Here is a 26,839-nt window from a genome sequence, read left to right as displayed (position 1 = left end):
TTTTTCTTCTTTCTATCAGTTTTCAATCATTGCATACAGAAAACCTGTACTAGAGGGTAGACTCAATTCGATGATTGATTCTGGGTTGGTTTTCTTCCTTAGCTAACCCAAAACATCAAACTGTTCCTAGTATCCTTATCAAATCCTAACAGTTTGCACTTGTTCCCTTGTGCCTTTAATACTATAACATTAAAACTATGGTAGGAAAGAAATTCAACCATAAGTATTACATAAAAATTCTGCCAAGGCCGTTGAACTTCTTCAGGTGCACAGTAAAAGTAAAAAATATCTTGTACCAAGTTCTTAGTTCATCACATAGTATAGTTCTGGACTGTTCACATGGCTGTCACATGGCTGTCACATGGCTGTCACATGATTGCATAATAGTCCAATCAAGAGACAAGTTAATACATTGACACAAGACCTTCCTCTGTCCAATTAGAAAATGGTATATGCCTTTAAACTGCAGGTGATGATGTAACCCATCCACAGAAACACCAGGAACACAGCACAAACCCATTTAAAGACTTTTGGTCCACCAAGTTCCCCACCAACAAGCTAAAAAAAAAAAAATTTGACATTCTGTAAGTCTACATACTTATGTTTTGAAACTTAAATTACTTTCATGAATGTTCATTAAGTGATATAATAATGCAGTCTCCTGGATATCTTTCTTATTGCTCAAAATATTCAAATCTGAAAAACAAAAACCTCAGTAGAATAATTAAACTTTAAAAGTATACAGCAAAAGAGAAAGACTTGGAAAATATTGCATGAATTTGAGATATATGGATGGAATACATAAAAAACAAAGGTAGCTGCATATATGGCTGTATGGGGGCGCTATTTACAAGTATGTTGTGGATCTGTGTATTTTAAAGTGATAGAGGTCACTTACCTTTCTTCGTAACACAAGAAGTAAAATACATACAGCACCACAAGAAGTAAATACAGTGACAGATAGGTCCAGGTTGTCAGTCGATATGTACAGCTTCTTGTTTTTGGCGTATTTATACATAACATTGATGACCCAAGGAAGTCCTAGTCCAAGAAATACATTCACACTATTGCTCCCTATCAAAAGACAAAGGCAGGGGAAAAGGGTTAGTTTTTACCAACTTTTTAAAAAAGTTCCTTCAAAAGTAATGTTTGCAGCTTTCATAAATATATGTCATGAAGGGCACATCATCAAAAAAGTCTTTTAGATTTTCTTGCCTGGGTTGGGGAGCGGAGTAAGGGGAGGGGAGTAATCAGAAATTACTTCTTATATTGACAAAAATTTCATCAATTGTGTAAAATAAATCATAAATTGTCAAAGAAACAGTTTGATAGTACAAATAAATTACTGTGGAATGGCTGAATGTGGTGTTTCGGACTTTGCATTTAATGTGTTTGTACATAGATTGTGTGTTGTTTTTATTGCTTGCTGTTATATATGCATACTTGATGTCATTGTTGTTACTTTCCAAGTCCAGCTGTTTGATGTCAGGTTTTCTTTTGTGATATTAGGCTACCAAAGGTCAAATCCAAAGGTCAAATTACACTGAGAGGGCATTTACATGCACCAGAAGTACTAGCTGTTATCCTTGGTTTCTGTTTGGCAACCTTCCTAGTGAAGATCCAGATCTTACTACAAGACTATTACTTCCATACATTGAAGTTCAAGTTGACAGCTGCAGTTTATATACTGTTATGTATTAACTGACCTGTGACATTGCCAATGGATGCGTCGGCATACTGGTCTTGCATGGCTGCTGTTCTACTGGCAAATGTGTCCGGTAAACTGGTCCCTAGAGCTACGATGGTTATCCCTGTAACACTGGTTCTTATTCCAATCACACAACCTAACAAATGACCCAACTGAAACACACACAAAAAAATAAAAAAATGTTGAATTTTCCATGCATTTCCAAGTTTTTTACTCTATCATCTCATTCAAATTTTATAGTCATATTTATTTTAGCACATGAAAAATTTGGAGGAATGGCAAATTAAGTTGTGTCAAGCACCTTTTAATAGTCACTACTTGCAAATAACTAATGCTACAATAGCTCACCATATTAGTAGAATTGTCATAAACTCTCATAATTTGCATAAATTAAGTAAAGTATGTTTTCAAGGTCTTGTTCCGTGGAAAAATCTTTCTGTGTATATTCAACTAAATCAATTGATCCAATACTGAAATATATAAGACTACTTTTGGATTGTAACTACTTGGAATTAACTCAGATTAATTTCGAAAAAATACTGGCCAATGAATGAAATAGTTGACATTTCCCTGTGAATAATTTCATAAGAGTCAAAACCATTATTTTATTACATTTTTGGGACAGGAAAAATTCAGCTGTTTGCACCCTTTATATTGATGTATGTGTCACAGCTCTACAAGGTCAAAGGTCAAACTGCTCCATGTAAATCAAATTTTGTATTGGATGTATACATAAACTAAACTATGATTGGCTTACCTGTTCAACTAATGCTGTCAGACCACCAATAAGAAGTAGGGAGAGAAGAAATGCTGGATATCCACTTAGTGTTGTCCTAGAAACAAAGTAAAAATGTGCACTCATAAGTCATTTGCAATTTTTTGACATTATTTTTGGCTACAATAAAATGTGACTGAAAATTGTATAAATTAATTACTCACTCGTTGACAAATTTTTGAAAATCGCATTGATATTGCTGTCAATATCAATTGAAATAACTGCTGTATAATAAATGAAATATGGAAAACTTGAGTGGTTAAAAGTCTGAATTGTGACTTACTTGGGTGGTACAAATGCAAAGAGGACTTTCCAGAAAAAGGTAAGGAAATGTAAAACGTAGTCAACTGATGATGGAGGGATATCATTACCATCATCATCTTTATCACCACCTACTGTCATTGCACTGTAAATCAATCAGTGTTATACAATTAATTAGTCAAAGATCACAAAAAAACAGTACATTTGTCAGTCATCACTTTGCCATGTCAAACAACAACTTTTATCAAATAAATGACATGACATTGGAGGTGTGTAGTGAGAAAAAATAATCAACTTTGACATATTTTATAACCATTAAGTATCTTTTTCAGTAAGTTCTGAAATCTATTTCAGCAACTTTCTAATAGAAATATGTTGAATCAGTCAATTTTACAGGAATAATCTAATAAATTCTGTATATTAAAGCTATTTCTGCTGGTATCTTTTTTCCCTAAAATCAATTTCTGGTGAAAATGCTATTTAGTCGTATGTACCATGCATCTAAAATTTGCTGAAATCCGTGAAGCAGCAACAAACAAACTTAGCAGTTACAAAATACAAACCTGTCACAAGAGGGCTCCCTACTAACTAGCACTATCACACCAATAAGGCAAAATTCCAACAAATTATTATAAATCTAACACGATTAGGACCACGCAAATAATTTGTTGCCGTTACTTGAAAAGTAAATGATTTTATAGTATTTGACTGCAATTCTACAATTTTGGCTGTATGCTCTTACTTTCTGAATTGCTCCCCATATGTCTCATTCTCCTCTTCATTATCTTCCAGTATATTTGCAATTCTGTCTTGTACAAAATCTGTTAAAAATAAAAGTACATAGGTATGATTAGATTACGTCTTTTCAACTATAACTACTTTTCTACAATCAAATTGAAACCCTCATTAATAACTCTACCTTACCCCAGTATTTCATTTTTATGGTACTTTCCATATCATAATTATTATGATTCTGCTGACAATGAATGTTATTGCAAAGTTGGATGGAACCATTATAGAAATATAGGGATGTAAGGCTACTGATAGGAGGGGTAAGATGTGACTTGCCATTTTTATATTCATAAGTTACACAATTGACTTTCTCCTCTGAAATATTTAGCATAGAATGATGTATAGTTCACTCAACAAAAGTAACCCCCACAAAAGATCATATAGTTACAAACTAATCCCTTTAAACACATTTTGCCTTAAAGGTTTATGATTTAATACCACGTTCTTGCATTAGTATTATCAGTGGAACCAGATGAATTATACAGGACCATTCTTTTGTTCTATATCTGAACCAACTTTTTCTAAAACATTTCGCCAGACTGTGTTCAATTAACACCTATGGTAAATTTGAATCCTTCTCTGAACTGGACCTCTGAATATTGCACAGATAGATTTGCTTGTATATTTTCAAACTAACCATCCATGTCTTAGTCAATCAATATTTTTAACAAATCCTTTAGAATGAAAACATTATTTTTTTATGGCATCCTAAGTGTCACCGTTCTAGCTGTATGTATTAATAAAAAAAAGAGCTTGTGAATATATCCCCCTAACTGATAGTGTCATATTCCACGAAACATGGTCTTTCATTTATTCAAGTCTAAGCATCATGTGCGGCGGCGGCTGGTGATATAATGCTTCATCCAGCCAAGAAAGCATAGTATACTCTACTGCACTTTGAAAGTATACAATTGAAAGACGACATAGTGTCTAATGATACATGTAAAAATAAAAAGTAATTCATGTTCGCTTAATAGCTGTCATCAATCCATCAACTGTAGGGTAGATTTACACATTATTTTCAGCCCCACATTCATACAGACATTTAACAAATTATTATAATAATGATGATATAAATTCTGTCCACACTTTATGACTCGTCTACAACGCAATTGTTGTGAATCTATATGATGGCTCAATGCAGTAATTCAATGCAATGTTTTAGCCTAACTGATCAAAGATGGAAAGTGACTGAAAAACTGCTCCTTAGTAACAGCAACAAACATGGAAAACTATTATTCTGTTGTCATAACAACATACTGTTCCCATGGTAACTACTCACCTCCTCCAATGGTAGCAACACAAGCGCTGTGATCTCCAATTTTTGCTCCCAAACTGGGGTTTCGTAGCGTAATCACAAAATTTTTCAATTTCTGAAAAAAATCCATAAAAATTCAAAATTTTCAAAGAAAATTCATAAATAACAAAAAGGGAATCCAGTATATAACAACTGAAATCATAATTTTTCTTAAATTTATGATAAATTTTAAATATTTACAAAATAACAACTCTGACAAGCTGAAATATTTCTATTTCCTTCCTCAAAATATTGAAAGTATTTTCTTGCAGTCAAATAATCATACAGAACCACAATCAATTGGAGATCTGATGAATGATTGATTGCATTTGTGACTATGTTGTCCTTATATTCAAATATAAAGCCCTGTGTCCAACTTTCATGTATTTTATACAATTGAGACACTTATAAAAGTGTCATAATATATTTATTAATTATCAAACTTGTATTTTCATAATTTGTTTATGTACATCTATTTTAAGTGCTCGTACAACAAATTGTATCGTTTCATAATTTTTTCTATCCAGATAGTCTTTTCTAACGTAAATATCAGAATTTAACCTTTAATAATGACACCTAACTGATCTGTTATCCAATGAAATAATTCATATTATTCATATTTTAATAATTCATAATTTACTGAATCTATAATCTGTATTATTAATGATCACGTTATTATTTGACTACCCACTACATCTAAAAACACATACACCTGACTTACCTTACTGCAGGCTTTATTAATATCCACACTAATTTCTTGTGACATTTCTCCGTGTTTAAAACACAGAGTTCCTGATGTTGTTTTATAATCAAACTCATCCAATGTGTCTCCACCCTTTGCTGATCCATCACTGCAAATTTTTAAAAAATGAAAAAAAATGTCAGATTAAAGATAAAATTTATCCCAAAGTAATTAAGTGTCATATCTCTGTACTATCACTTCACATTCTAGTATGTGTTATGCATGGAAACTATTAAAAATCATATCAAATTATAAATATTTGTCACAAATTTTTGAAACTTCAATCCAATGTGAGATTGTTTGTACATCATTTCTCAAGTAGGTTCTTGATACCCTATATTCCATGCATGGATTTTTATTTATTGTAAACTTTTGTCTTCAGGATTGTATTGCTCTGATCTGTGTTATTTCATAAAACTAGTTTTGTACTCTCTGTTCACTCTTAGATATTTTTTTATTTCTTTACCAACACTTAATTGATATTCATATATTTGTTTGTAAATTGTCATGACAACAGACAAGACTTACATGGTTGTATATTGTATTGTAACTGTTCCATCAGAACCTTTGGACCTAACCACATTAGCAACTAGACATCCTTTGTTCAGATTAGCATGATAACTTGGCTCTTCAAAGGAAAACTCTCCAGGCTCTGTTACAAGAAATTATACAAATGTAATCAGAATAATAAAATAAATCAAAATACTCCACATATTTAATCTTTCTGTCTCTCCCCCTATTCAATATCAAATCAATCAATCAATCAATCAATCAACCAACCAACCAACCAACCAACCAACCAACCAACCAACCAACCAGCCAACCAACCAGACAATCAATCAATCAATCAACAAACCAATCAATCATTCAATCGCTAAAGCTGTGCAAAAAAATTGTTACAATTCCATTTCATCATCAACAGTACTGGTATTAGTCTGTAAGGAAGATATGGAAACTTTTACTATAAAGACAGTAATTGAATGTTTACTATAAAAGTGAGGTAACGCCATTATAATTTCTATAATGAAGTGAATCATATCAACCTGTACACTGGTTTGTCAAGACAAGTCAGATCTTAGCAGTAATTTTTGTTTAAAAACTCACCATCATCATCAATAATTGTTACCCTACACACACTAGGATCTCCAAGTCCTGAATCACCAGTAGCGTTTTTCAGAATAACATAGAAATCCATATCACTTTCATATTGGTTGTCGTTGACAATTGGTATAGAGAGTGATTTCTTCCATTCAGTATCCTTAAACACCTGCAGACATTATTATACACATAAAACATTTATTACACAAATTTTGACATTTGGAATTATCACTTAATGTCCATATTATTAAAATGTCATCATTTAATATAATTCTTTGTCTTGCATAAAACATAAGGTGTTATGAATATTTATGTCACGTTTTGTCTCATTCATACAAAATACAACAACTACATGTCAGTGTTTTCAAATGTCATGTCGGGTAAGTGGCTGATAACTCACCAACAGATGTACATTTTCATGTTATGTATATATCAATGGTGTGTTTTCGTGACTAAAACATGTTTTTATTTCCGGTAATGAATATTTATGCCACATGTAGATATAACCTGTGTAAAATCGTTTATGGTTATTAATACTATTAAGCAAATAGAGTCTCAATACATATACAGTGCTCATATCAATTGAATTAATAGGTAAATAACATATTTTATCAACTTGTTTGTGGCACAAAAAATGTTAGGGTTTGTATTTACTGTTTTTCTTTTCTGTGGAGTTATTACATGTATTTTTTTTAAATATTATTTCATAAATATCAGATTTGTACCATTCTTATGACATGAAAATTTACAGGTTACCAGGGTAATACTAGGCAGTGTCGAATACTCTGAATCACTGTGGCCATTTAGTCTATGGGCTCTTGCTAAGCATAACAAGTCTGTATGTACACGTACTGCTCACTCAGTTAATTCTCAGTCATGTACATCATAACAGCCCATTGTAGCTGACAATTTTTTAATTTGTACCTTTTTTCAAAAAACATTTTTTTAGTTATCCTTGGTAGAGATATTTATACATATTTATTAGTCAAATAAAATAAAATCAAGACATCAGCAAAACTTAGGGATTTGCTTCCAAAATATTTTTTGACTCTATGAGTAGAAATTTTCATTTGATACATACCAGTTTTCCCTGAGTAAACTTATATTCAGTATCCCTCTTTGCAGATCCATCTCTAGTCTCAAAATCCACGGTAACGACACCAGTTATCAGGTCATCCTCACCTCCCTCATCAAGAACATCTAGATTACCATTTTGCTATTTGAAAAAAGAAAGACGAAAAACACATTTTATTATTTTTGAAATTTGGTAAGTATTCATTTGAACACTAAAAATATTCAAAAAATTACACAGAAAAAAATCAGAAATGAACAAAAAATCCAAAAGTCAAATTTTTTCAAATATTTCATGTAGGAGAATAATTTTTCTGAATCGCATGACAGAAATTCTGTTTATATTTTGATATTAATCTGCAGATACTGATACATTCCTAGTCCCCAATAAAAGATTATATTTTATATATAAAAGATTATTTTTTATTTAAAGAATAAATTTGAAATTATTATTCAGTTAAATCTACGCAGGAATTTTGAGAACAGTTTATGTACAGTATTGATGTCAACATAAAAGTTGAATCTTTCTTGTAATTCAAACTTCTGTGAACGTGATTGTGTGTAGTGAATTTGACAAGTTAATATAAACAAATGTATAAATAAGTTGAACGACCGTGACACCCAACAAACAGGAAAGTAACAATAACAAAAATATGATTCAATAATGCAGGTATGATTTGTTTAGTTTGTTTATAATGAAAATTATAAGCATGATAGTAAAATTACACAGTTTTATGATGCTTATGAAACATCTGTTGATTCATATAAAGATTTACTGTATGATGCAATTGGTTTAATGAACTCTGCGTCGATGAACTAGAGGCCAGCACACATCGTTGTCATGACAACCACACTCCCATATTATGTCAACTCATGAAGGTTTTGAAAAAAATTACTTAGCTATTGTAGTGTACAGAATAACTTTTCTGTTGTGTGCATATTATGGAATATATATTATATGATGAGTGATGTATTTTGTGTTTTAGCTAGATGGATTACAAATGCATCATGTACACAGTTATTAATGAGTTTTTCATGTGTGCTCAGACAACCTGGATCATGATATACATGTACTAATAGTTCTATTTAAATCATCACCACAGCCATCTCAATTTGATGGTCAAATTGAAAGGCTTTCTTTTGAAATGGTTTTCAAATTTTCCCTGTTGTATTGTTCGTCTGTTAAGGTATTACAGGTATATATACGTATATAAGGTATGTATTTCAAAGTCAAACATTTATTGAATTAACAAAAACAGGTAATGATTGCGTGGTGCATTTAAACATGTATATACTGCCCTCTGGTGGTAATGCTTTGTCGAAAAGGTTTTCAAGCTCATCGATATGACAACGGTACATCAAGCCTTTGAGTTATAAAACCACCTTTATCACAAGGTGGGTGAATTCTGACGATATTTAAATACAAATATTTTGGGGGTAATTTAAATTGCGAGAAGGAAACCCTTATGCTATTTGTTCACTATCTAACCTTTTCTAATCGTTATATTTTTAAATTGAAATCAATTTTTTAGTGCCTAATGTAAATTAGAGCCATATGGAAATCTACAACTAAAACAACTTTATCACGGAAAATGTATGCAAATTAAAAACATACAACAAAATAATGCAATTAGCGGTAACATTTTCAAATACATTATTCCAACATCACACTCCACCTTATTTTCTCATTATCTCTTATTGTAGAAGTATATGAGGATATGTTTGTCACGACTGCATTTGATTCACTGGTATCATTCAATTGATGACTGTTTGTAACAGGAAATTACTTGCATTGTAAAGACCTCTAAATTATCTCCAGATTGAGAAATAATACCACTGTCGTCTGCATCAAATCAAACATCAAACTCACCATAATAACGGATATATGAATGAAATATGTACAAGCCTATGATTAGGACTTCCTTGTAGGAAGATTTTCCTAAATGACATCCCCAATTCCATATAGTTTCTTCTAAGGAGGCAATCATCTCTTGAAGGAAGAGATGTCTTTTTAATTGAACTTAGAACATTATTAATAGACTGTCACTCGTAAGGAGATTTTTCGGTTTAACGACTAACAATAAATTTACTGACAGTGCCGAAACCCTGGCTTTTCAGGTTACAGCTTGTTGATTTCCTCTCCATGTAGGGGAGAAGCCATACTTCTGTTTACCATTAAAATTTGATTGGTAGTGCAACTGTGCATCACTTATGTACTAGTATTTGAGTTAAAGGGTAGATGAATGTGAAGAAGCCATAATAGTAGTACTTGTACATTCTTTATACAAATAAGCTACCCTTCCTTAAAGTCTAAACATGTAATTAATCTCACTGCCATGCTCTACTTTCAGATTGGTTGGATTTGCATATTCAAATTATGGTCGTCACATGATCAATCTCAGTGACATTGCAGGTGTCTCCTCATATTACCTTGAACAAAATCTACAATGTTTGTTGAAAATTTTCACAATTCCAAAGAAACTGACAGAAAATAATTGTACTTACCACATCAGAAACTCTAAGCTTTGACTTTGATCTATCAACAAAAGAAAGACATTAAGATATGAATACATCAAACATACACAAATATATATCAAATACGAAAAAAAAAACGTTAACCAAATACACTGTAGATACACAAACTATAATTCTTTTGGATCAAAATTTGTAGTGACAAATAAAATTCTTTAACTAAATTAATTTAAATTTAATTAATTTAAATTTAAACTTAATTAAATTTTTTTCAACATAAATGTAATATATTGATTTTATATTTTTCAAAAAATCTTTCTTACAAGTAATTTGAGGGATGCAGTATTTTGGAAATATTAAAACACGGTGGTTTCCCACCAAATAAAATCACATATTTTTGTGGCAAATGTAGAACAAATTTACTCCTGATTTGTTTGTGAGAGTAGAAAAATTACTCTTACTGATGGAACATGTGACTTTCATTATAATCCTATTAAAGTAACATTTTATAATTGCATTTACATTGGATCAAATTGAGTTTATTTGCAATGGAGGTATTCAATCTGAATGACAAAAAATGTTCTTTTGTTGTTTAACACAACTTAAAACATTTGTTGAATGAAGTGGGAAGCTCAAAAAACCAACACACCACAAATCTGTAAATTCCATGGATATGTAAATCACACCATGAATATGTAAATGTTTCAGAAATATGTAAATGACTTCATAGATATGCAAATTCAGAGAGTGTGGGGCTTGATATGATTGTAGAAAATAACATTATGGTTAGAATATATAGACCAACATGACGGATTGGTCATGAAGAACAAGGAGATGAAATTATATATTTAACTATAGGAACAGATTACAGACCAACTTGTTGTGTTGTTACACAGCCTCAGATAGAGATGATGATGCTTTGCAATATGTTATTAGTCAATTGTCAGAATACAATATGGTCTCTATGAATAGTATGATATGGTACAACAACTGCAGTCACCTTTATATACTGCCCAGAGAAATGTACGATATGGTTTGAAAAACTGCAGGCACCTTTAATTCCAAGAGAATTGTATTATATGGTACAAAACTGCAGTTACCAAATTGTATGATATGGTACGAAAAATGCAATGAAGCTGCCAAGACAAACTGTATGATATAATGTGCAAAAATTGCCCCATGACTGCCCCTGCTGAATTGTACGACATGCATGATATGGTATGAAAATTGCAATGACCTGTACTGCCTTGCACAAATTGTTCAATATGGTATGAAAATTGTAGTGACCTGACTACCTTGACAATTATATGATTGGTACGAAAAGAAATGCACTGACATGATTGCCTTGACAAATTGTACAAATTGCAGTGACCTAATACTGCTCAGATGAATTGTATGATATGATATATGAAAACTTCATTGGCCTAATACTGCCCAGACAAATTGCACAATATTGTATGAAAGATGTAATGACCTTTATTACTGCCCTTAAAACAGAAGTAATGTTCTCCTTCAGATTTCTACTACTATAATACCACATACATTTTACTTTATTTCTCAAAAACACAAGAATACAAAACACAAACATGTCAAATAAACAAAACTAAAAAATGCACATAAAAAAACAAAGTACAAGGTATAATATATAAAATCAATCTTTTCAGGGGGACCTGCAAAAAACTGCATTTTTAAAATTTCTCAGATATTAAAGTTAAAGTCAATATTCAAAATAATACAACAGACCATTATAAGTTGTCATACATCTCTGAATGGCACAGTGTTTAAAAACATTAATTCTACTGATATCAGGTCAAAAACAAGTAAAATTTCTAGTTATCCTCTGTGGAACATTAAACTGTAACTTAGAGAGAATATACAGACTATCATAAACATTATTTAGACACTTGTCATGTCTAACTGTATTCTACTAGTAACTCTTACATTACTATGATTTCACAATACACAGAAGAGTATTGATTCTAACTGCTCTATTTGAATCATGTTTCAGTGAAATAAAAAGCTATAGAAAATGTGTTTTTATGGAGAACGTTTGGTGATGGATCATAACATGTACTAAAAATAGCTGGAGTCATGAAATTTCATACCACTTCCACCATATTGAATTAAACAACTCAATGATATTGCTATGAATTAATGCAAATATAACCCCAGGCTATTAGAAAATTACTTTTATGTTGAATTTGAAAAAGAGCACTATTAGCTGTACTCTGGCAAATTTCATTTTGAAAAGCAAAATATGTAGTTTGAAAGTTCACAGTGCATTTATTCCAACATAGAAAGCTTCAAACGGTAATTAAGATTAACTAGAATCTGATATTTGAAGTAATTTAATAATTAAAAGTTATTATACCAGTAAATCAAGATGGAGACTGACCAATAGATAGGGATTAAGTTTCTATGACAACTGGTACTTTGATGGTATTTATTAAGTAATTACTTTTTTTTAAAAACTATTTTTGGAGACTAAATCATATTACACAACACAAAAAGATAAGTACAAAAAAATGTACATCCTTGTTTTATCAATACATCAATATATTACAATTTGCTTACTGCATTCTGAGATGTACTATAAATGATATTATATACAGATACATGTTAGGACAATGAGCTAATTAATATTACATTTAAAGGAATTAGTTTATGAAAGTGTCTATATTCAAAATGACCATGTGGATGACAAATGGGTAATTATTTTGGAGTTTTTGTATCATATAAAACAACTCTTTTGATACTTGACAAAAATTAATAATGTGAAACAGCATATACCAAGGAGGCCATGTTTGTATAAACTCAATAAATTGCAAAAAGCTGCAAAATGTCTAAAAGTTTGTTACAATAACAAACATTTTACACATTTCAAAAAAAAAAATTGTTGGTCATTTATCGAGTTACAAACATGGACTTGGTATATGTTATATCAAATTCTTTTGTCAAGTAGGAAAACATAGTAGAGTTGTCTTATGGATAAAAAATCTATAACAAATACCCATTAGTCATCCATATGGTCACTTTTATATAACTACATGCACATATTTTCATAAAAAATATTTTCCCTTTTAATTATTTTATGCTTTTATTTTTTCACTTCCCCTTGAGTATGGATTCCTCATTTCTTAGGATATTCAAATGATGTACAAATTAATATGAACTGAGACTGTGATTCATGTTATTCGTAGCCAGTGGGGATTATGACAGTGCCATGACAACTAATTCTCAAATGAACAGAACAACTGATCAAATTTTATCACACTTCCTTGGGAATAAATTCTTACAGCAAAATTTGTTATGAAACAAAAAAATTATATTTTCTATGTTCAAGAAGGGAAGTGATTGCAGTAATACATTTGTTGTACAAAATGGTTATTATAAAATGTATAAAATGTAATAATTGTGAGAATTAGTAATACATTTTCTGTTTGTCCGATGGAATTCTTCAGTTATATTTTATCAATTTGAGATGGTCAAGTGACAGCTTAATTTTATATGTTTAGCACATCTATGTTTCATCAGTCTCATTTTATTTGAATCATGTCTGCACTTGTGTGTCAGTATGTTCAACTTTATTCAATCTGCGTGTTAGAAAGCACTATAGCATCCACAATATAGTGAACGTGATATATAAAAGGAATTGATTAGTTTGCCATCCGTAAATGGGTGACTGTAATGAGTTATGTAAACGACAACAGCAGGTCTAGATTTGATGTCAGTAGCTATTACACTCTGCTGAATTTTAAAAGAATTCTAATAACTCCTGATTTACAGTGTTACTAGTAAGTGACATGTGGATGATACTTGGGGACATCACACACCTGGTAATAGGAAATCTATCCCAAATAATTTGATTATTCTATATTGTAGAATTGACAAGAAAGGAGATCAGTCCTAAAAATGGTTCTTGCCCATATTGTGGTCAAAGTACATTTTACTGTTAATGTTGTCTTGAAATCTTGATAGATCATCTAACATATCTTTGCCATTACTAACGAGACTAGCTGTTTGTTCACTGTCTATCACAACAACCATTGTCCCATTTCAACCATGCGACTACATTAGCCTGACTTTCTCTGTTGATATTTATTTTACAATTAGTGTCAGCGTCATAATCTTTCTGTCAATTTAACTTTTCAGTCAACTTATCCAAAAGTGAAGTGCAGGGTACACATTTTCAAGAAATTAAACATTACAACAAATCCAAATCCTATAATACTCTAGATCAACTAAACAGATGAGACACACACACACAAAATTGTACAACTCCTTTACAACTATGAAGAGACACCATCTAGGCAGGACGATACACCATCTGGGTAGGACAATACACCATCTGGGCAGAGTGATGGATAAACCATCTGGGTAGAGTGATGGATACACAATCTGGGCAGGACGATACACCATCTGGGTAGGACAATACACCATCTGGGCAGAGTGATGGATAAACCATCTGGGCAGGGTGAGTGATACACCATCTGGGTAAGGCGATCAAGACAGCATCCGGGCAAGGCAATTGATACACCATCTGGGCAGGACAACTTTAAAAATCTAGTTGGTTGTAGTTTCCTTTTATTTTCTTGTCATGAGATCAATAAATTATATAATAAATTATTGATATTGTGAAATTCAAGCTATTTTGCAATAATACATAACAGATTAATGAATTACTAAGCTTCCAAGTTGATAACATATTACAATGGTTAAAGTTCAGTGGCAATGTGCGACACATCTTTGATGCACATGTCTTTTTTGATACTAAAATGCCAACATTTTAGTGTTTCTTTCAAGCATCATGTGCAATCCCAAGGTACATCTTGTACAACCTGTCTCTTTCTGTCCCTTCATTTCTGCTTCGTAAAAAATTCATTATGTGGGGACAATGGATATGCACACTTAGACAACCACTGTAATTTATTGTACACACGGGACAGAAAGAAAAGCAAGTCGGTACAAGAGAACAGATGAAATCAATTTAAGATATACCTTGGGATTACACTTGATGCTTGAAAAAAAACCATGAAACTGAATTTTAGCGTCAAACTATTATTTGTAAACATTAGAAAACATATGCACATTGAAGATGCACAGCACAATACCTGAGATTCACTGATGAATCAAACAGTCTATCCTCAACTAGAACACAATTTGAAGCACAATGGCTTGGTATAAATACACTGTGTTCCCTTCATAGGATATTGTAATGTCTTTTGATCTGCCAAACTTGTCAAAAAGGGCCAATTTAAATTCTGAAATTGTAGAGTTGCAACTTTTGAGTTATTGTAAGATTATAATGCATCACTGACTTTGTATCGTAGGCACGTGTTCACATGTCTTATAAAATGACTGCGACTTGAAGACATCTGTCTATAAAATAATCAGAGATCTGATGAAAATGATGAGTCGTTGTCTATATCCTTTTAACTTGAGGTATATCTAACATCTGACGCATGCATACTTTCCCATTGCTCAAGTTTAAAACCTTGATGATTTTTCTCTCATTTCTACTGCCTTGTTGTGCTCAGACACGACATCAAGGTAGAGGATGTGAACCAATCTATCAATAACAATTTGAATCTTGCTGTCATTAATATTTGTAAATGCTTTTAGGATGACAAATTGATTGCATTCATCATATCTTATAAAATTGATAATGGAAATGGTTACCATGGTTATGTTGTTGCCATCTGAAGGATACAATGTTGTACTCTTTCTTCTTTTATGTTTTAAGTTTGTCAAAAGACAAATTCATAACTATATACGTCAATCATGTTTTCAATTGACCATTCTTAAGCTTTGATATTACTTTTGTTAACAGCATCAAAAGACAGCCTTTCTAAATATGTACACTACAATTCTATATTTAATAATAAATCTAGCAGAATGACAACATTCAGAGTTGAGTTGTGATTTGACTTTTATATGAAAATTTACTAACAATATGCATCATTGATTATATGATTCAATGATAACTTTAATGTGGATGAAAGCAAAGAACACTTAGCCTAAATTATGTGTTCAATGTGTACACATTTCCATTTTGATAATGATGGGAAACAACAAAGACAGCGAAATTAAGGTTAAGGATGTTAGGGATGAGAATAGAGAAAAGGCAGGTCGGTAAAAATGACGGGGGGGGGGGGGGGGGGGGGGTGCTACTCACAAGTAAGGGTAGACATATGTCCTTCAGTTTTGACCCCCTCCCTTTTTTTAGCCAATGTAGGCTTTGAATTTTGAGCTTTAACCCATCACTTTGAAAGCATGTGCATCTTTTGACCCCATGCTTTTGGAAACCGTAGTTTCTAAGTTTTTCCTGAGACCCAGCTTTATCAGAAGTTGTTGCCATGGCAGCCAACCAAATGGCATTCCATTTGACTGAAAAGTAGACTTTTGACCCCTAGTTTTTTAAATCTTTGTAGAGTTTGTGATAATAATTTGAATTTTCCAGGGAACACATTTACCCATTACCCAGATTAGTACTACACCCCCCCCATCCCACCCCCACCAGCTTGTAAAATGATTATTATTGTCTTAAAGGCAGGACCAAGTGTCCATCAGGTGTTATAATAAAAAAGGAATATACAAATGAATAATTTCTGCATATAATTTGTACTAACAGTTCAAAGTCCTTCTCACAAAGACTATTCACTACTCAGTGACAAGATTAAACATACTAAAGTCATACAAAAATTAACTAAGTTCTTTAAAAAACATTGTAATATTTCATTTTTAAAAATCATGTATGAAATTTAAAAGATGCTTATTTGCCAGATGCAATGGAAAACAAAACATGAATATGGTAGTAGCAGTAATAGTGGACAACTCTATAGTCTAAATGTGATCAAAGACAGAAGGCACAGCCTTTTCTATCAAAATTAGCATTTCATCGACTGTGTGTACATTCAAGCAAGATGTCTCCCAAGAGACTTTCAGTGTATTTAAATTTGATTGTGGTGTTATTTCCTGGGACATCACGATTCAACACCCTCCAGCAGTACTGACTTTGAAATCAGTTGCATAATTATAAAATGTTGAAATATCCTCAAATCATCAAAATTTACAGCTTCCTTTTTGACACAACAGTGCCTTAGCTGTTGAATTATTGCAGGTTTTTTCCTTTGAACTGAATTATATATCCCTTGTTGTAATAGGATTGTGACCTCTTGGGCATATACATACACACAAGCTTTATCAACCAGTTGTAATCTAATGGAAAGTGATGAGAGGGATAGACTGGTTTAATGGTCAATACAAATCCACAAAACAAATCTCCATTTTCTTTCCTTCTTGTTTCAAGACTCAGCAGACATTGCCTCAGTACATACATAACACCCTATAAAAGTACTGAGTCACGAATTCTGTACGTAAACACTCATCTGTCGATGCAACTCTAAACTTTACTTTGACATTGGTAACACTATACACATACTCTTTGATGCTGCACCTGTGATCTTGTTGTTTTTAGAGCGTGCTCCTTTATTTTAACATTTCACTTCTTCTTAATGCCTGGATTATTTCTCTTAATAAATCTCAGATATTAATGTACTGTGGAAGCATATATTTTCATATTACATTTATATTCCATAAATGATAAAAAGTAAATCTTTGTATATTCTAACCTCAGACGACAATTTAACTTCTTTTGGATGTAAATCAAATAGTATATCTAGCATTGATTAAGTGAGTACATACATAGATTCATATAGTGTTATTTGTGTATGTTATATCAGCTTCCTATGGTATGTTGTGGTATGTTGTGTAATAAAGCATTAAAACCCTACTCTCCTGAGGCAAAAAAGTTCAAAAGTGTTCTTTTGTACACACTAGATCATATGCCATGAAAAAAAAATTTAATTTCATAATAAATCAATTTTTTCCTTTCTCATAACTAACAAATACTTCATTATTCTGAAAGGAGCAATTCAGAATTCAAAGTTACTGGTGATGGGATGAAGTTTATCTTAAAGTTAAAGAGAGACATGGGGATTATGTTATGTTATAAATTGGGATTATTAGTTCACATACAGTAATCAAATTTTACTACCAACTAAGTATTTATCTCACCTCACAATAATCCTAAGTCTGACTAGCCTCTTATTTGAATTAAACCAGCGCAATAATTTTCAATATCACACCCTGGTACACTTTGCCCAAATATGGTAAGTGGTCACATGCACTCATCGATATTTGTTCATTTAGTGACTCGACAGTTTTGTATTTTTCTCAATGTCTTTATGTTTTTGAACATAAAACAATGTTTCAGTATTAATTAATGTGGTTATATGATTTAAATGATGTTTCTATGCCACTATGTACACATACGATACATGATAACACATGTGCTGCCCAGATATGGGTTTTGTGGACATTGGTGGTACCGTATGACTTAAATACGGGCCTTCCTAAAGTTGAGCTCTACTCCTTAGAACCTCAGTCAGCAAAACTCATTGGGGCCATAAAAACTATTATCCCCTATATGGTTGCATTGAAATAAATCAACATGGTAGGGGAAATGTATTGACGCTATAACTGCTATGGTTAAAAGAAATTGACAGAATGATGTAAAATCATGAAATGACTCTCTAGAACCCATATTTTATGAAAATGTCTATATTTCCTGGAGTTGTGCTCCTCTTCAAAGATGTCATAAATAACACTGACAATGACAAACAGTAAGATCGAATTTCCTTCAAATTTGTTGTAATTAAATTGTTTATATTTTATCAGATTATGTTTAGATAGTACCTTTAATATGTGTAACACCTCATAAAATGAAATTATCTGCACACCTTAATTCTTATTTAATGTAAATTTCTCATCAATTCAATTATCCATATCATTATTTCCTACATGATGTATAATTAGAATTAATTACTGTAGATCGTATCAAGATCTCATCAAGCCGGCCAACACCACTAATTATCGTCACAACCACTATGTAGAACTACAGTGAGAAATGATGTCACATTTTGTCAAACAGGTGAATGACCATGTGCAAAATGATGAGAGAAGTAGACAGAAAAATGTAATATTATATTTATTCTATTTGTTCACTTGTTCTGACTAATGATGACCATTTCATGTCAACTATTGACACTGGAATGATATACCAGACATAATATTATGGTGAAACTATCGTAGTTCTTGAAATTGAAAAAAATAAGAGATAAAAAAATAAAACATTACATGTCCATGGATCATTTTTGAATCCAAATTGAAGAAATGACAAAGAAACACAAGGAAATGGAACTATCAATCGATGGAAATTGGAGTGAATACATGCAGTTTCCAATAATATCCCCTAAGGTTTCTCTCTCCTTCCATTAGCTCAGCCATATTGGAACAGGCTTACCATTGTGCTAAGTTTAAATGAAAGAAGTATGCATTCTGGGTAATTATAGTTGGTAACTAAACCACTCAGTCAACATGTGCAGTTACTACTTGAGAACTAGTACAGGTAAATTTATGATGTGGTATATGCCCTGGGTAGTTTTTAGAGACGTTCTCATCAGTGTGCTGGAGAAACCATTGAAATGTCATTTCTGACATCATAAATTTGGTAATTTATATATTTAATTGGCATGCTTATTTTGATTTCATTCTCTATGGCATTGTGTTCTACTTTCTTTAATAATTCCTTTGAATTAAGTAGAATGTATATCTCACGCAAGACTTTTGTCTGACAGCAAACAGCCTTCAATGCATATTAAAGAACATAATGAAATTCTTACATAAATAAATAGTTACCTGTAAAGAGTAGTGAGGAGTTTATAGAATGATAAAACTAAACATTCAGTCATGTCTGTTTTAGCACTGACAAGCAATAATACATTCATTCATACAAACTCAATGCAGTACAAATGTCTGTCAACATGAAAGGCTTCAATTGGGAGATCTAACAACATCAACAGTAGAAAGTTAATAAGTTGGGACAATTTTCATCATTAGTTTTAAATGTAATATCTGATGGTAATAATGATAATATAATTCTTCTGTTGAGAATGATTAATTCTCCTTGTTTCAATAACTCCACAGGGACATTGACTGGTCCACAAATTCTCCTTGTTTCAATGACTCCACAGGGACATTGACCGGTCCACTAATTCTCCTTGTTTCAATAACTCCACAGGGACATTGACCGGTCCACTAATTCTCCTTGTTTCAATGACTTCACAAGGACATTGACCGGTTCACTTATTCTCCTTGTTTCAATGACTCCACAGGGACATTGACCAGGTCCACTAATTCTCCTTGTTTTAATAACTCCACAGGGACATTGACCGGTCCACTAATTCTCCTTGTTTTAATAACTCCACAGGGACATTGACCGGGTCCACTAACTCTCTTTGTTTCAATGACTCCACTATAAGGGACATTCACCGGGCCACTAATTCTACTTGCTTCAATGACTTCACAGGGACATTGACCGATCCTTGTTTCAATGACTCCGCTACTAAGGGACATTGACCGATCCTTGTTTCAATGACTCCGCTATAAGGGACATTGACCGATCCTTGTTTCAATGACTCCGCTATAAGGGACATTGATCGATCCATGTTTCAATGACTTCACAGGGACATTGACCGATCCTTGTTTCAATGACTCCGCTATAAGGGACATTGATCGATCCATGTTTCAATGACTTCACAGGGACATTGACCGATCCTTGTTTCAATGACTTCACAGGGACATTGGCCGATCCTAATGTTTCAATGACTCACTATAAGGGACTTATCAAGGTATAGTCAACCAATGTTTACTCCTGACAAATTTCTCTATTGTCTCTTCTGCTCATGTTTGCACATCAGACTCATTTTTTGGACGACACAGTAAAGGAACCTGCAGTTTACAGAGCCAATATTAATGCTGCTTTATCACATGGGTAACTTCACAAATTCATTTTTTGATACAAATTTATACCATGCCTTTATCTTTGTATAGAATAGTAAATTTACCAATATATGATTAATTTATTTTGTGTTTTGGGGTGATTTTTTATCTTTAATTTGTTTTATTTTGTTTATATTGTTCATGCTGTTATCCTAGTTTTTAATTTTGTCTTCTAAAACAAGTTTGCATGTAAATCAATAACTCTGTCATAAATTCATACAATGCATGTCTTCATGTCTATGTCTTTCAATTCTCTCTGAAAATCGCTGAAACCAAACATTCTACTATAAACACTAATATTGTACCTGGAGGAATAAAATTGCAAATTTGGTGCAGTCCCTGGATTTAATTTTTCTAAAATGCAGCCAGACTGATTAAAGTTTATACTTTTGCAATTTGTAATCCAGACAGATTTGAAAACATCTTAACAGGTTGTCAGAAAGAATTGCCAGCTTCTATATCTAATTATGATATAGGATTCAACTTTATGATAATATATGTCTCCCTATATATGCTTTCTTTAAACTCATATGACCTCCCTATGATATTCAAATTAATCACATGACTTCCAAATAAGGTCATAGACACCAACACCTTGAATAATGAAGGAAATTCAATAATTGACTGTGAAATTCTAAATTAAAGATATAGTATGTCATATGGACTAGAAGAAATTTCCTCAAATCTACTTCAGGACATTGACGTCATTCTGTTTCAATTTTCATGGCAACATTATGTAACAACTTACAAATGTAAAATTAAATTATGAACACTTGACAGGCTTAAGTGACATCATACACATGGGAAAATGATCAGCTCTTTGTGACAAACTTGTCAGAGATTTTCTACTTTTGGCATCTCTGAAATAATAATACTGTAAAATGGATATCAGTATATGTCTGGTTTTGATGTGATCACATGTCTGTTGATGAAAGATATAGTTCCGTTTCATATTTTATAGTGTCTGATGTCTTTATCATTTCATTTCACTTTTTGTAATAAAATACAGATCCATAAAACATTTGAACATATTTTTTCAATAAATAGTGGATGAAACAGTAAACTACACGATAAAAAACTATAATCATTTGTGACATTTTAAATTCTAAATAGTTTTAAAAACATCAATGTCATTTTTCAGTTATCGAGTCTTCTTTATCTGTCTTTTATTCATCAATTCATTCAGTTGTCATGGTAAACATTTGATTTCATAAGCTTGACATTTAAATTATGAGGGAAACATCTTCATGTAGCATCAAATAATAAGGTGGCAGAGATGGTAATTAACATATTGATAGACTGCACCTGGTCTATTTGACACCTGGTTATTTATGTATAGTCACTGTATTCGGATAGTTTGACCAATCAGAATGACATATCCATGGATGGCTCATGAAGAGCTACTCCATAAAAGAAATGTTCAGTTGATTAAAGTGGCCATATGGATGAGAATTTGGTATTTATTTTGGATTTTTAAATGATAAAACATCTTCCCCATGTTTTTCTGCATGAAAAAATAATGTGAAATAACATATACCAAGTCCATGTTCACATCTCAATAAACGGCAAAACATTAAACAATGTGTAAAATGTTTGTTATTGTACGTACAATAACAAAGTTTTTGCACTTTGTTCATCTTTTTGCAATGTATTGAGTTATGAACATGGACTTGGTCTATGTTATTTCACATTATTTTTTCATGTAGAAAAACATGGGGAAGATGTTTCATCAAATAAAAATCCAAAATAAATACCAAATTCTCATCCATATGGCCACTTTAAACAAAGTATACAGCATGTACTGTCTGTGAGTTTACAGTGATTTCATTGAGGGAAGGGGAGTGGGATGGGGTAGGGTAAGGTAGGGTATGGAGGCAAATTCTCAGTCTTGCAGGGTATTGGCAAACCATAATTAATCTGGATACCAATTAATGTTGTATCGAATCATCTCTAACCCAAGATTTGATGAAGGAACTTAGCACTAGACTAAACCATAATTGGATTTTTAATCAGATGTACTTACGGCTTTCTGCGATGGAATAACACATCAATATCCAAAGTTCCTGCACTTTCAAACACAGAATAACTTGGGGATGCAAATGTGAATTTTCCACACAAATCTGAAAACAAGACATGAAAAGTGTGATAAATTCTACATTGTCATAACATTTCTAAATCACTCACAGCCATGTGAATTTTAGGCATTATCAGTACAATACTGCCAACTCCCTAGGAACAGCAATAATTCACTTGCAGACTCCCTAACACTGACAATAATTCATTTGTGGACTCCCTAAGGCAAGCAATAATTTACTTTTCATTCATTTATACTGTCAATACTACCGACAGTAGTAATTGATCAATGGACTCACCAACATTAGGTCGACAATTTGTTTTCATTTCCAATCAATGTCTTTCGGCCAACCATCCATCCATCCATCCATCCATCCATCCATCCATCCATCCATCCATTCCTTTACCTTTTCATTCATCCATACATCCATTTATTCATCCCACCATTCCGTCATTTATCCGTTTTTTTATTGAACCCAATCATACACCCATCAAGTCACTAAACAACTTACCATCACTAGCAGGTGGCAGGTCAGCATTTGCATTTTGCATAGCACGTACTTTATCAACCAACGCAGCCATTCTTGGTGGTCCAGTGGACTTCTGATTTAAGGGTGGTAGAGATTTCTTCTTTCCTCCCAGCATTGATCTCACTGCCGCATGACGGAATCTACAGATATTGTAAAAATAAAATCAGTTACACATGCCTAGGATAACATACCTGGAATTCTGACTGAACATATTAATGGCCAACCTCTATCTTCATCATTGCCTTGCAGTAAAATTTTGTTTTGAAGAAAATTTTTAAAGTAAGAAACTTTATTTTGCAGTATTAAGAAAATGTTTTAAGTCAGAAACTTTATCTCAAAGTAAGAAACTTTGGTTTGAAATATTAAGAAAATGTTTGAAGTAACAAACTTTATCTCAAAGTAAGAAACTTTGGTTTGAAATATTAAGAAAATGTTTTAAGTCAGAAACTTTAGCTCAAAGTAAGAAACTTTGGTTTGAAATATTAAGAAAATGCTTTAAACTTTAGCTCAAAGTAAGAAACTTTATTTTAAAGAACCAAACTTTGTTTTTGAAGTATTAAGAAACAAAAACTTTGAAGAAACTTTATTTCAAAGAATGAAACTTGTTTTCGCAGTATCACAGAACACTATCTCAAAGTAGGAAACTTTATTTTAAAGAACCAAACTTTATTTTGAAGTATTAAGAAACTTTATCTCAATGTAACAAACTAAGAAACTACCTGAAAGTAACAAATTTTGATTGCAAGTATTAAGAAAATTTATTTTAGGGTGGAAAAAGTTTGTTTTAAATTTGCTAACATTTTCTGTCAGTTTCAACCTATGCTCACTATCTTGAAGCAACAGACTATTTCCATCAGTTTCAACATTAACTGAATTATTCAAAATCAAAATTATATTCTTTAAAAATCTATTCTTTAAAAACAGTATTTATGTGAGTAATTGGATTATATTAGATTCATAAAAATAAATTACTTTTTGTTTGTACAACTTTTGATAGTAGAAATCTCATCTTATTATATTCTTATCAATAATTTCAACGAAAAAAAGAACTGCTTAAAATAAGCTGAATGAACTCAATAACATATATTTGCTGTATTAGTACAAAATTGTGGAATCTCAAATCTAGACTTATTTATATCAATTATCATAAACAAACCGATGTTTTTGCTAAGAATTCATGAATCTGCCTTGTGCCTGTTTAGAGTGAATTGTGCAATACAGTTTTTCTCTACAAAATATGAAATTCTGGCAGGTTCTTCAAGTCATAAGTGTTAGAGGGGCCATACTATTAAGGTCTGCATAACTCCTATTTGGGCTGTCAAGGTATTGTAATACATCCCGTGAAATACTATTATTGAAAATTACTTGTTATTTGGTTATAATTTTACCAAAAAAGTCAATGTCGTACCACAAAGAGGATTGATATATACTTGATGATATTTGAGCAGAGTGTGCAGGTGGGACGAGATACAGAAAGTTATTGTTCATATAGAGATTTCGCGATTTCTCTATCGTAAATATGTGATTGCATGTATGTCTATGACATATATCAGTGCTACACAGTGTGCATATAAGTGATCTTATCAATTTTGGAAAGTTTTATTTCCAGTGAGAAAAAAAAGTACACAATACAAAGAGAAAAATGAGGTAGTGACCAAAAATAGGTTAAAAAAGAAATAACCCCAAAAACTCAAAAGAAGAACTCAAGATGGATTAATAGATGAAAAACACAATTCAATCAAAGGTTATATGTGCACATGATTTCTGAGTCTACACGCCAAAAAATAGGAACTTACCGAGCTAAATTTACACTGTATAATTGTATGCAAGTTTGTAATACAAAAGTGACAAAATATATTAAACTACTTATTTCATCTTTTATGTATATGGGACATTGAATGTGTGCACTCACACACACACACACACACACACACACACACACACACACACACACACACACACACACACACACACAAAGGACAATTAAATATCAAAAACGTTGATGGAAATATCTCCTTAAAAGAAGTATGATTATCACGTAATATTTAGTAAGTTGATTTCAAAAGCCAAAAGGTACATGTATTTAACTTTTCATAAATGCAAAAACACTAGCTGCCATGGCAACCATTATAAGTATCATCACTGCATCATGTCAATATTTTAGACATAATTTGATTTGTTCTGTTATTGAATGCCGTATTCTGCTTGTCTGTTTGTCTGTCTGTCTGTCTGTCTGTCTGCCTACCTGTCTGTCTGCCTGTCTGCCTGTCTGTCTGTCTGCCTGCCTGCCTGTCTCTGGGTTTGACTTGATATGTTGGTCTGACTTGATCTGGGTCTGACTTACTGTTTGTCTATCTATCTTACTGACTCTTGGTAATAATATATAATTGTCTTTCTTTCTGACTGTCTGTCTCTCTGTCTATTTGTCTGGCCAATCTGTCTTTCTGACTGTCTGTCTGTCTATCTATTTGTCTGTTTGTCTGTCTGTCTGTCTGTCTGTCTGTCTGTCTGTCTGTCTGTCTGTCTGTCTCACTGCATCTGTCTTTCTGAGTGCCTCTGTCTTTCTGTGGGACTGACTGTGGGGTGACTGTCTCTCTACAGTCTCTGTCTTTTTGTCTGGCCACATCTGTCTTTCAGACTCTCCCTCTGTCTGTCTGTCTATATGTCTTTCTGACTGACTGCCTCTGTCTTTCTGACAGTCTCTCTGTCTGTGTGACTGACTGTGGGGTGTCTGTCTGTCTCTGTCTCTGTCTGGCTATTTGTCTGACTGCATCTGTCTTTCCGACTGACTGACTGTCTCTCTGTCTGTCTGACACTGGGATCTGTCTATCTGCCTGTCAGTTTGTTTGCCAGTTTCTAGATTCTGTTTATCAAAAGTACTTATTATTTACTTTTCAATTCTAGCAAACAAATTCATGACCACACACACAAAGACAATAAAAACACCTTGGTGACGAAACGATAATAAAAAGAGTTGTAAATACCAGTAGTCAACATTTACATCTGTACTTAGATCAATCTTTTGGAGTGTTTGCGTTTTATTTTCTTTAAAACAATTGCTAACAACGTCACCTAAGTGGTCACCTGGGGCATGGGCTGGAACGTGATAGACCAATGT

General features: G+C 32.4%; 1 protein-coding gene across 1 annotated transcript in view; it reads right to left on the bottom strand.

Moving 5' to 3' along the window:
• LOC144443302 (sodium/calcium exchanger 1-like) overlaps positions 1 to 26,839 on the bottom strand; it is an 81,638-nt gene continuing 54,799 nt past the window's right edge. Inside the window, exons 6-19 of the mRNA XM_078132741.1 lie at positions 23,704 to 23,861; positions 23,142 to 23,238; positions 10,250 to 10,280; positions 7,755 to 7,889; positions 6,680 to 6,842; positions 6,104 to 6,227; positions 5,555 to 5,684; positions 4,819 to 4,909; positions 3,487 to 3,565; positions 2,767 to 2,889; positions 2,466 to 2,541; positions 1,707 to 1,860; positions 899 to 1,074; positions 1 to 558 (exon numbers count right to left, since the gene is read on the bottom strand). Of these exons, the coding sequence (XP_077988867.1) occupies positions 439 to 558; positions 899 to 1,074; positions 1,707 to 1,860; positions 2,466 to 2,541; positions 2,767 to 2,889; positions 3,487 to 3,565; positions 4,819 to 4,909; positions 5,555 to 5,684; positions 6,104 to 6,227; positions 6,680 to 6,842; positions 7,755 to 7,889; positions 10,250 to 10,280; positions 23,142 to 23,238; positions 23,704 to 23,861 (1,657 nt within the window). The 3' untranslated portion in view covers positions 1 to 438. The remainder of the gene's footprint in view (positions 559 to 898; positions 1,075 to 1,706; positions 1,861 to 2,465; positions 2,542 to 2,766; positions 2,890 to 3,486; positions 3,566 to 4,818; positions 4,910 to 5,554; positions 5,685 to 6,103; positions 6,228 to 6,679; positions 6,843 to 7,754; positions 7,890 to 10,249; positions 10,281 to 23,141; positions 23,239 to 23,703; positions 23,862 to 26,839) is intronic.

This window comes from Glandiceps talaboti, chromosome 12, assembly GCF_964340395.1.
Source record: "Glandiceps talaboti chromosome 12, keGlaTala1.1, whole genome shotgun sequence".
Lineage (NCBI taxonomy): Eukaryota > Metazoa > Hemichordata > Enteropneusta > Spengelidae > Glandiceps > Glandiceps talaboti.
The sequence above is the reverse complement of the archived record's forward strand: the minus strand, read 5'-3'. Positions and strand labels throughout refer to the sequence as shown.